Genomic DNA, 11,445 nt, shown 5'->3' on the forward strand with positions numbered 1-11,445 from the left:
TGTGCTGAGCGTCCTGAGTTAACTTGTGCTTGAACATGTGACGTTCGGTGCAGTTCCATTTATCCCTACAGACAACGAGGCAGCCTCCTATAGCCTCTTTACTGTTCTCATCAAATCAAATGTTCTCACTTTTTTACTGGTTTAACACAAATTGTATAAATACATTTTTTATTTGGTGTGAAAGTTTTTTCTGGCTCTGCAGCAACACGAGCTTCAGTGTGTTAGGACACGCTGTCCAGCCCAGGTCCAGGTCTTTACAGCCCACAGAGGTTCAGATAGAAGGAAAGACTGGAGCTGGACTTACTCACTTAACTGAAAGTGATCATCATGATGTGACCAGCAGAACTGGTATCAGTGGTTCCCAACACGATCCAGCTTCACTCTTCCTGTAAAACACACAGTGACACTCAGAAAGCAGTAAAACGTGGTAAAAAGTGAAGTAGTGTGAATACTTTCTGCAGTAATTGTACCTACAGCAACACGTCAAGTTCAGTCCAGCAGGTGGAGACAACAGGACAACAGACGGAGCCTCTTTAACAACCAGCTGCCAGTGCTGCTGCCGATTTGGACTAGAACAGATAATCTGGTTCTAGGAGAACCTGAGGTTTTCCCATGTTTGTGCTGTAACACGAACGGTGTTGGTCCGATAACATATGGAGCAACAACACGTCAGGTTCTGCTGCATCAGTTTTACTTCACACAACACTTACTTAGATCTGGATCAGAATCAGCTCTTGGTCTGGGTTCTGATCCAGTTACACTTAAGTGATTCAAAGAATGCGGCCCAGTCCTGTGTGGATCCTGGTCTTGGTGTCTCTGGCAGTAAACACGTCTCAGGACATAAACAAACACAAACACACCGGAGCGCTGGGACAGAAATAGTGTCCAGCTAGACCGGTCTGTCTGGGTGCACTTCTTTTCTGACACCTGACACCGGACTCAGGACTCTCCACCCTGCGGCGGAGCCAGGGGAGGGGAGGTGTGGTGAATGAAGCACTCCCTGTCACAAGTGCACATGTTGTTGTTGCTGTGAAGGAGGGCGCGCTCAGTTCGAGACTCAGCAGACGCCGGAGCAACAAACACACGAGGTTCAATGGGTCAGACGCAGGTTCTGTGAATTTGGAGGTGCTTCCACCTCCAGAGTTCACAGCTGGAGGTCGGTTAATGATTGAAGGTCGGCTGGTGACTTATTGACTGAAGAAGCTTTTTAACTTTCAGTCCCACTGAGGTCTGAGGACAGAGGAGATGGACGACTGCTCCACACAGTTTTTACTCTGTTCTCTCTCTCACTTTCTCTGAAACCTGTTCTGCACCTCCTCACCCCCGTCTCTGCTGCTCACCTCCACCTGCATTTACTCCCCCCTAACATTCTCTCACCTCCACCTGCCCAGTCGTACAGTGACTCAGCTGTTTCTTCAGCCCAGTTCCGTCCGATTTTTACCTCCAGAGATTTGGATTGAAGCAGGAGGTGAGGACGGGCCGGTCATTCAGTGACACTAACTTCCTTTCTGCGACCAGCTGACCTCAGGACCAGGGGCCGGACGAGGACCAGAAACCAGCTTGGAGAATCCTTTCAGTGTGCGGCTGCACCAATGGCTGATGTGAAACAGAGGCGTGTTGGGATGTCTCCTCCTGACGGCGGGTGGGGATGGGTGATCGTTGGCTGCTGCTTCATGGTGACAGTCTGCACACGAGCTGTGACCAGGTAACAAACACAAACACACTTTTCACTTCATGCAAATGCAACAGACAACAAACAGCTGTTAGTATGATGAGGTGCAGCAGAACAGCACAGACCTGCTGGACTGGACTGTCTTAGACCAGAGAGGTGTACCTAATAAAGTGGACACTGAGGTCACAGGTCAAAGTTCAACTGTCTCTGGTCCAGAGCTGAAACAGGAATAATTCAGTGTGATAAGAAGAAAAGTGTCTTCAGGAGAAGGATCCGTACTTGATTTGATCTGTTTTCTCTCTGAAGAGTCGACCGAGATTATCATCTATCATCCATCATCCATCATCCATCATTTATCATCTATCATCCATCATCCATCATTTATCATCCATCATCCATCATTTATCATCCATCATTTATCATCCATCATCCATCATCTATCAACTATCATCTATCATCAACAACATGTTACCAGATCAAACATTAAACATTTAAATGAGCCCGAGAGGAACGAGTCTCAAACCAAACAGAAATGAATAGAAAGAGTTTAGAGGCCGTGACTTTTGTTCCACGGGTCCTGTTCACTGGTAGAATGAATATTTTCAGGGTGTGAACGAGAACATTGTGTCCAACTGTGCCGAGACTGAACAGGACGATCTGGATGGATTAATTAAACAGCCTCTGTTTGTCTTTATGAAATGACTCACGTGAAGACTTCAGATCTGCTCTTTACACCATGTTCTCCACGGCTGTTCCCAAAAACCAGGCGTCAGTTAGGTTTTAACATGGGGCACGAAGCTCCAAGCTACAAATGTAGCTTTAGACGGTAAAATCAAAGACAGTGAACGCAGCACACACAGGTAAATGTTTCCTAACTTGAAACTGAACATTTCCCAGTTTCAAACTGTGTCAGTGTGTAACCAGGTCAGACGGTTGACGCTGGGATTAAAAACCTGCTGGAGGACATTCCTCTCTAATGACTCGCGTGTGACCTTCGTTAGAGCGCGTGAAGGGTTAAACTCAGCGTGTTCGTGTCAACACCACACCCAGACGGCTGCACAGCTGATGGAGAACAACATGTTTACTGCTCCTCTCTGCAGTCACATTTAGATTTCACTGTATTCTACAGACTTCCTACATTTACATTCAGTCATTTATCAGACGCCTTTATTCAAAGTGACTTGCAAAGAAAATATCTGTGTTACAGGAAGTACAAGTACTCCACTCAGTACAAGTACTCGTGTGTTAAATGAAATATTAATATACTGTGGTTAAAGCACTGGTTTATTTTATTTTATTTTATTTCTCGGGTTCAGTGATTTATATATTTTACACAGTAACTCGACATGTGACTGCCGAGCTTGACTGTTGACAGAGGACACGACGAACAGGAAGAATTCATTGTTTTCTAAATGAAGTCACAACTTCGACTTCAATAACTTTATTTAAATGCTGTAAACACGTGGACCAAGCAATGAGAAACAGACGTTTATGAACTGAGTGAAAGCTCAGTTTACAGGGACACATGAAGCTCGACAACACAGTGGAGAGGCACCAACCAGCCCCCCACCCCCCACATGTTCACATGTCTGCAGACCAGTCGTCTCTCAACACTTGAAGCTGTGCAGCTCAGCTCAGCTCATTATGGGTGATTGGCTCATTAGTCAGAGGGAACCTCGACCCGACCACTTCCTTTCCAGCCGCCTTCCAACATTTGTACTGAGCCCAGTTCACACACACACACACACACACACACACACACACACACACACACACACACACACACACACACACACACACACACACACACACACACACACACACACACACACACTGCAGAGGAGCTCAGGTTTGGCCCCTCTACAGGAAGCAGGTTCCACCCTCAGTTGTGTTCTGGTTCTCGGTTCCTTTTGACCAATGAGGGAACGACAGACACAAGTTTCCCATTTTAACTGCAGCAGTAGTAACGGTCTGACAGATGTGATTCGCTGCTGTTTTCATCAGGTTTCAGCTTCAAGCAGCTGCTTTAAGCTACGTTGGAACCTAGGAAACATTATATTATTAGAATAAGTTATTATAAGAGTTTAAAATTGGATTTCAGCAACACTTCCTGTTCCAGTAGTTTATAATGAATCCTAATCCCATCAATCATTACATTTCCCACTCGAGGCCTCGTCTTTAAACGTGTCTGAGGGACTCTGACGTCTCTACCGTGAAAATGACTTTGTTAATAATTGTGTGCCGTCACTGGTTTCAGTGGGACCTAAACTGGTTTTAGAAACTGTCTTCCAGTTATTCTCTCTCTGAGAGATTCCCGGGAACGTCGGGAACGCTGCAGCACACAGCTGATTAGACTGAGGCTTAAGCTGCAGCTGGTTAGCTTAGCTTAGCATAAAGACTGGAAACAGACCAGGTCTGTCCAAACCCCCACAGATTATGAAACCGCTGAGCTCCCACCACCGTCCCCGCCCCACATAGGAGAGTCTCAGTGTGTCTGTGGTTGATTTCAAACAAAAACCTGTTTGGCTGCCTGCTTGTTAACACAAGACGAACATGTTCAGACACACTGATGCTGCTTTTCCAAACCTTTGAACAGGGAAAAGCATAAACCCCCAATTTAGACCCATGAAAACCTGCTTGGACACAAACTGACACTTTCTGCTGGGACTGAACTTTGAGCTTGTCTCGAGGGCGTCAGAGGAAAATTCATGTTGAGCTCTCCAGGAATGAACTTGCTCCCCTGCCACAGCGCAGACTGAGCGGCAGTCACACATTAAATGAACCTCTGAAGGTCTCGGTTTGAGACTCTGACACCTGAACAAACACAGTTCCTGTCTCTTACATCACACGACCACGTTCTGCTGACAGCGTCTGTGTGTGTCCGTCAGCAACTCAGCATAAAGGTGAATTCAAGCAGTTCTACAAGTACAGAGAGTGAAATCACCACTCAGTACTCGGTACTCAGTAATCTGTGTTCAGTACTCAGTAATCGGTGTTCAGTACTCAGTAATCTGTGTTCAGTACTCAGTAATCTGTGTTCAGTACTGAGTACTCGGTGTTCAGTACTCTGTTTTCAGTACTCAGTACTCCGTACTCAGTAATCTGTGTTCAGTACTGAGTACTCGGTGTTCAGTACTCTGTTTTCAGTACTCAGTACTCGGTACTCAGTAATCTGTGTTCAGTACTCAGTAATCTGTGTTCAGTACTGAGTACTCGGTGTTCAATACTCTGTGTTCAGTACTCTGTTTTCAGTAATCAGTACTCGGTACTCAGTAATCTGTGTTCAGTACTGAGTACTCGGTGTTCAATACTCTGTGTTCAGTACTCAGTGTTCAGTACTCAGTAGGTGTTCAGTACTCAGTAATCTGTTTTCAGTACTGAGTACTCTGTGTTCAATACTCGGTGTTCAGTACTCAGTAATCTGTGTTCAGTACTCAGTAATCTGTGTTCAGTACTGAGTACTCTGTGTTCAATACTCGGTGTTCAGTACTCGGTGTTCAGTACTCTGTGTTCAGTACTCGGTGTTCAGTACTCGGCGTTCAGTACTCGGTGTTCAGTGCTGAGTACTCTGTGTTCAGTACTCTGTGTTCAGTACTCTGTGTTCAGTACTCTGTGTTCAGTACTCAGTACTCGGTGTCTAATGATTTAACAGAAAATACTCTGTTGGTCATTTACACCTTCACTGATTTATTTAACCTTCAACATCAAAGATAAAATAACGTTTTAAAAGAATCCAGAACAGTTATTAAATATTTCTACCAGCACCGTGTCTGGTGGTTCTGTACTTCAGAGTGGAAGGCCAGCCTGATCCAGCCTGACTGCCAGACACTGCTTAAGGAGGGTACCAAGACGCCCGTGGCTCCTTAGTGATGTCTAGTTCCATAAGTTCCAACAGTTTCATACTAAATGTGTAACAACACTTTTCCAATTAGGCACTAGTGCAAATACTGTACTTCCACACTAATCGGCTGAACCGTCTACAGAAGAACTGTTTTCAGTGTAAACTGCCAGAGGTCAATGACGGGCAGCCAGGACTCATCAGCATCTTCATCATATGACGTTAAATGACGTCCACTGCTGCGTTGTCTGAAAAGGCTCATTCCCATCAGAGGATCCACGCTTTAAACTGGAAAACCAACTCCAGCACCTGTTGGTCTCCATCAAACAACCAACTGAGAAACATTTGGACTTTATAAACTGATGTTGAAACTGTGTCCTCGCTCCTTGGCTTTTAGACCTGTCCCTATGATTTCTGACATTCAGTCCCCCCTCTCAGTTTAAAGGCTGCAGAGTTCATCGTGTCTGGAGGACAGGCAGTGGCATGAATTGAGGCAAGTTTGTACAGGTTTGTAGTACTAAATGTTCTCCGGAGCTGCAGTAGGCCTGTTGTGGGAGTGTCAGTCTGTTACCACCCGCTTCTTGACTATGAAAACCAGCACGTGGGCACGACGTCACCAGAGACACATCGAGCTCTGACCTAGTTACCATTAACACGTCGGACGAGTCATTTCAAAGAACTTGTGGAAGTCACTATGTTTTTCATACTTTATTACTTCCCCTCCTAAAAAGCACCGTGGGAGTCGTAGTTTCTGCAACCTCATTGTTTTTATTGACCTTTATTTGCATACATTTGTTTTTGAATTATTTTAGTGCCTATGACTGATTTCGATCCATTCTGACACCAGTATCATTGCTTTAATTGCTCCAAGTATTTTTGGACCTGGCTGTTCTTGGGTCCCTCTCAGAGAGAGATCTGTCTTTTTTTGAAAATGAATAATTAGATGTCAGCTTTGGTTCGGTCCATTGACCCAACTTGATTATGAATTAAACTTTTACAGGCGACTGGACTAAAATGAGGTTTGTATCAAATTCTCCTGTATCGGACTCGTCAATCGACTGCTCAGAGAGAAAAGTCTGATTTAAAACGTATCAGAACCTCTTTTGTTGTATGAGACTCATTCACCTGTAAAATTTGAGAGTTCATGGTTTTCACAGTCAAACATTCAAAGTCAAAGTTACATAACAGGAGGTTCTTCACGCTAAAGTCCAGAGCACAACCCAGCTGTCTGTTTGTCTTCACTTGTGTCTGTTATATAACAACATAACATCCCCCAGTACAGTCATAACACTCTTCTGTATTTAACGCACGGTAGCACATGCACATGCCCGTTGTGTCCTGTGACCTGCTGCGTGGTGCTGGCCGTTAACTGCAGGCTGGGTATTCTGTTCACTAATCTGATTATTAATCACTCATTAATCGGTATATGCCTCCTGTGTGTGTCTCCAGGTGCATCTCCCTCTTCTTTGTGGAGTTTCAGGCTCATTTTGGAGCCGACTACTCTGCAACAGCATGGATCCACAGCCTGGTGGACTGCACCACCATGCTCTGTGGTCAGTAATACTCACACAGTCAGGCTACCACCTAGCCCTACCTTCTGCCTCTCATGTATTTGAGTCACAGAGCTAACACTCCGGATACTTGGCGACTGTAACTATGTAGAACTATTTAAACAAAACTCACCTATTCTGAACGCGTTTCCTGAATCCCTGTAGACTCATCTAGGTGGTTTAGGTAAAAATTAAAAACCTGTGGTTAAACCCTGGAGTAAAGTGATAGTTTGTTTCTCAGGTACAATTTATTCTCCACAACAATAAAAATGGTGACATGAAAAAAAACAATGGTGAAACAATTATTCTGTGTTTTAATGTCTGTTTTCTTTTTTAAACTAAATTATACATTAATATAAAAACAGAAATATCTCATGGTGTTCCCCAAAGATCTATTTTAGGACCACTACATTTTAGTCACTGGAGAAAAGCAAAAAACTTTCTAGGAATTGTCCCGAGCCAACATACAAAGTAGTAGTAGGAGGAGTTATAGTAGTAGTACTCATAGGTGCCATGTGGAGTAGTATTTTGTTGTAGTTAGTTTATACTATTAACAAATGTGTTCTGTATCAGCAGAGAAATTAATGTCGTACCCTGTCTACACTGATCCTCAGTCTATGAACACTGCAGCCTTTAGGAGGTGCTGTCAAAACTCTGTACTCACACTGATGTGCTGTGTGTTTCTGCAGCTCCTGTTGGGAGTCTGGTTGGGAATCGCTGGTCTTGCCGGGTGGCTGTGATGTTGGGCGGAGTCCTCTCCTCCTGTGGCCTCCTCCTCAGCTCCTTCGCCACCAACCTGGAGCTCCTCTACTTCAGCATGGGTATCCTGACAGGTAAGCACTCCCCAAGTTCTCCCCCAAAGGTTAGTCTTTAATCCCCCAGAACAGAAACTGTTCATGATTACAAAGAAATTATGTCTCATTTTAAAAATGTCTTGCCAAAAGTCTTTCTTTTGTCTTTGCTCTAAAACCTTCCACAGATGTCCTCAGTTCCTACAAATGTTTGTCTTCCAGGTCTGGGTTTCGCTCTCTGTTACACCCCGGCCATTGCCATGGTTGGCTGTTACTTCCGGCAAAGGAAGGCGTTGGCTTACGGCATCGCCATGTCCGGAAGCGGCATTGGGACTTTTGTGTTGGCTCCAGCTGTGCAAGAGCTCATCGAGCAGTACTCTTGGAGGGGGGCGCTGCTGGTCCTCAGTGCTGTCGTTGGCAACCTCTGCGTTTGTGGGGCCCTGCTCCGACCAATCACACCGCAGGAGAAGGAGGTGGAGTCGTCGTCGACCCTGGATGAGAAACATGGTGAGGTGCAATGATAACTCAGACCGTTGTCTTTGTAACGATGCTACTTGTTCATCATGGCAGCCACCTCACACTATCCAAACCACCACTTCCCTGTCAGATACTAAATAGAACAGCACTGAGACCTCAACATCATCAGCTCCACCCTGTCTCCTCCTGCAGGTTTCACCTCATCGCAGGAAGCCGACCTTGCCATAAAACCCTTCAAAGAATCTGAAGACAGACTTTTGTCATCTGAAAAGTTGCCATCACTGCAGCCAGGGACCATTACCCCTGATCTCAGGAGGAGGAGGTGCCTCAGCTACTTCCTGTCCAGTAAGGAGTACCGTTTCCTCCTGCTGCCGGACTTCCTGGGCCTGGCTGTGTCCTTCCTATTTCTGGCCAGTGGCTGCAGTCTCCCCTTCGTCTACCTGGTGCCCTATGCTCTGAGTGCCAGCGTCAGCCACCAGAACGCCGCCTTCCTAATGTCCATCCTTGGCATCATCGACATCGTGGGGAACATCACCTTCGGCTGGCTGACAGACCGGAGGTATGATGATTGAGCCGATTAATGTGAATCGACTGTACTTTGTCTTTAGATTAACTGGTCTTTAATGAGTCATCCAGGTGGAGCTGACCATTAGCTTCAAACCAACATGCTGCCTCCAACCTCCTATGCTCACGCTGGATGGTTTTCTTGTTATTTCACATGTAAACATGTTTCTCTGGCTGTTTCAGGTGTCTGAAGCCGTACCGTCTGGTCTGCTACATCTTCTCGGTGGGGATGGAAGGTCTCTGCTGCCTCTTCGCACCATTGCTTCGTTCCTTCCCGCTCCTCGTTCCCTTTGCGGTTCTCTATGGTTACTTCGATGGCGCCTATGTGGCTCTGATCCCTGTCGTGACGTCGGACGTTGTGGGAGCTTCATACCTCTCCTCAGCGCTGGGTGTGGTCTACTTCCTCCACGCCATCCCTTACCTCATCAGCCCGCCAATTGGAGGTGAACAATCAGCATCACTCACACTGCTTCATACACCTCATTTACAATCTCCTGCTGATCAACAACCACAATGACTTGTTTGGAAGTTGTATGAATTGTGTTCAGGGACTCTTGATTCAGTATCTGTGGTCTTGACTTCCTGGAGTGTCTGCTCGTTTCCTAAAAGGTCTTTGAAACAATAAATGCACATAATCTCCTGTAGAATTGTGAATTAGATTATTTATCTGCAGGCTGGTTTAAAAGGAAACCAAAACCACTCTAAACACAGATGTAGGATTTTAGATGTAAAGTTTAACCAATGTTACGAATCCTAAACGAGGTCAGAGGAAAACGTCAAAGTCCAGTTGGACAGTAACTTTTAACTATATCAGAGTAAATGTTCTGTTCACAGTGATGATCTACAACCCTCAGAACATGTTATATTTTACCTTTAAATCTATTTTATTTCTGCTTTAACTATGGTAGTTGGATGCTTTTGAAGATTTACTGATGTCTGTGTAAAAATACATTTTATCCAAATGTCCCCAGTAACACAAATTAAAAATGTGAATGAAACTACATTAAAACACCAGATTGAAAAGCAGATGAACTGTGAATGATCCAGGATCCCAGTCCAACAAGCCTTTTTCACTGTCTGAACTGAAACTCTTCTTCTGTTGTCTCCAGGTTGGCTGGTCGACGCCACAGGAAGTTACACTGCCACCTTCTTCCTCAGTGGTGCCGCCATGCTGACCAGCGCGCTCATACTCACCACCATCACCGGGATTCGACGATGCCGCCGCCGGCTGTCTGTCGTCACCGAGGACGTCAAGCGGGAGCCGTTCTCCCTCAGCCTAGAGGACTCAAATCAGCCGCTTGCTGCCTGATCCAAGAGCCTCGCGTATTGGTTTTTAAGCTCAAACTGGTCCAGATCAACAGGATCATAAAGAGCAGGAGACAACGAACATGATGACGACAATGATGCAGACAGACAAGCTACCAGACAGCAACAGAAAAAAAAAACAAGAGTTTGGACTTTGAATGTGTCGTCTGACAGCTGAACAAACGGACATCAGTCACACTGATTTTAATAATCAGACCTTATCTGATGTTACCATCATCCATAAGTCACAAGGTCACAAGGTCATGAAGGTCCGTGTTCCTCAACACAGCAACAGATGATGGCTCAGCATCTGTAGAACGGTGTGTTCACAGACATCAGGTGGTTTTCAGTGGGTCAAGGATGGATCTGATGTGTCCAACACGACAAACAGTTGAAAATGGTTCTAACGGTTTTTGATGCAGTCGTTCTTGTTACTTTCTGTTCTTCTGTTACAGACGGGTCGTAGAATCACATTCAGTTTAGAATCCTTCATGTTGGGCAGTAAAGTGACTCTCGTCTGCTGGGTTAGGGTTAGGGTTGTAGCCCAGCTGTATGTAGAAAGCAGCAGACCACCTCCTGCTAGCGAGAATCTCCCCATTTGACCTTTAACCTTCGTCATATCGCACAAACACGCAGCTCGTAACAAACTCGATCAGTGACCTCAGTCTTTAGCATGTTGAATACAACACGCAACAGCTTTGTTTGAATCGTGTCATTAACACTCCTATTATTGATTTAAAAGTAACTGTGCTATGTTTTTTATTTCTAACGTGTGTAAAACGTCACGCTTCAACACCTGGGATCCCCGCAGCTGTGTAAAAAGAGGCTGATGGGGGGTGGGGGTGTCCACCTGCGATTGGGTAACGGGGTCCAGGACTCGGCTCACACTGCTCATCTAAACTACTAACGAGTGAATACATCGAATAACGAGTGATTTACATTACGATTAGTGTGATTTGAACGTGTTTCAAATTTTAAATCTTCTACACAAGAAATTAATTAAGAACTATTAGTCCAGATCAGAAAAGTGACTCCTCAGGATTCATATTAAAAGGAAGATGGTTCCTGTTTATGATGCCAACACATCGACTTTATCTGTTTCTGTTGGTGCTTGGGTCTTGAAGCTGCTGATCTCAGGGGTTTGAGGAATGATTCGGTTTTTGTGCTTCTCACCCTAATCCTACACATGCTTCCAGTATTTTAGTGAAGGTCGGAGGAACAAACACCTCATCAGGTTTTTTACTCAGG

General features: G+C 45.2%; 1 protein-coding gene across 1 annotated transcript; it reads left to right on the top strand.

Moving 5' to 3' along the window:
• Positions 1–1,031: 1,031 nt before the first annotated feature.
• Positions 1,032–10,880, top strand: slc16a12b (solute carrier family 16 member 12b). The gene is made up of 7 exons (XM_026350710.1): positions 1,032–1,705; positions 6,960–7,063; positions 7,750–7,893; positions 8,074–8,358; positions 8,521–8,887; positions 9,076–9,335; positions 10,002–10,880. Exons 1-7 carry the CDS (start codon positions 1,593–1,595, stop codon positions 10,199–10,201), a joined length of 1,473 nt encoding a protein of 490 aa, XP_026206495.1. The 5' UTR covers positions 1,032–1,592; the 3' UTR covers positions 10,202–10,880.
• Positions 10,881–11,445: the final 565 nt, after the last annotated feature.

This window comes from Anabas testudineus, chromosome 19 (genome assembly GCF_900324465.2).
Source record: "Anabas testudineus chromosome 19, fAnaTes1.2, whole genome shotgun sequence".
Taxonomy (NCBI): domain Eukaryota; kingdom Metazoa; phylum Chordata; class Actinopteri; order Anabantiformes; family Anabantidae; genus Anabas; species Anabas testudineus.

Coding starts and splice junctions, on each gene's coding strand:
- slc16a12b (XM_026350710.1), top strand. CDS start 1,593: ATGGCTGATGTGAAACAGAGGCGTGTTGGGATGTCTCCTCCTGACGGC. Junction 1,706..6,959: donor TGCACACGAGCTGTGACCAG/GTAACAAACACA, acceptor GTGTGTCTCCAG/GTGCATCTCCCTCTTCTTTG. Junction 9,336..10,001: donor CATCAGCCCGCCAATTGGAG/GTGAACAATCAG, acceptor TGTTGTCTCCAG/GTTGGCTGGTCGACGCCACA.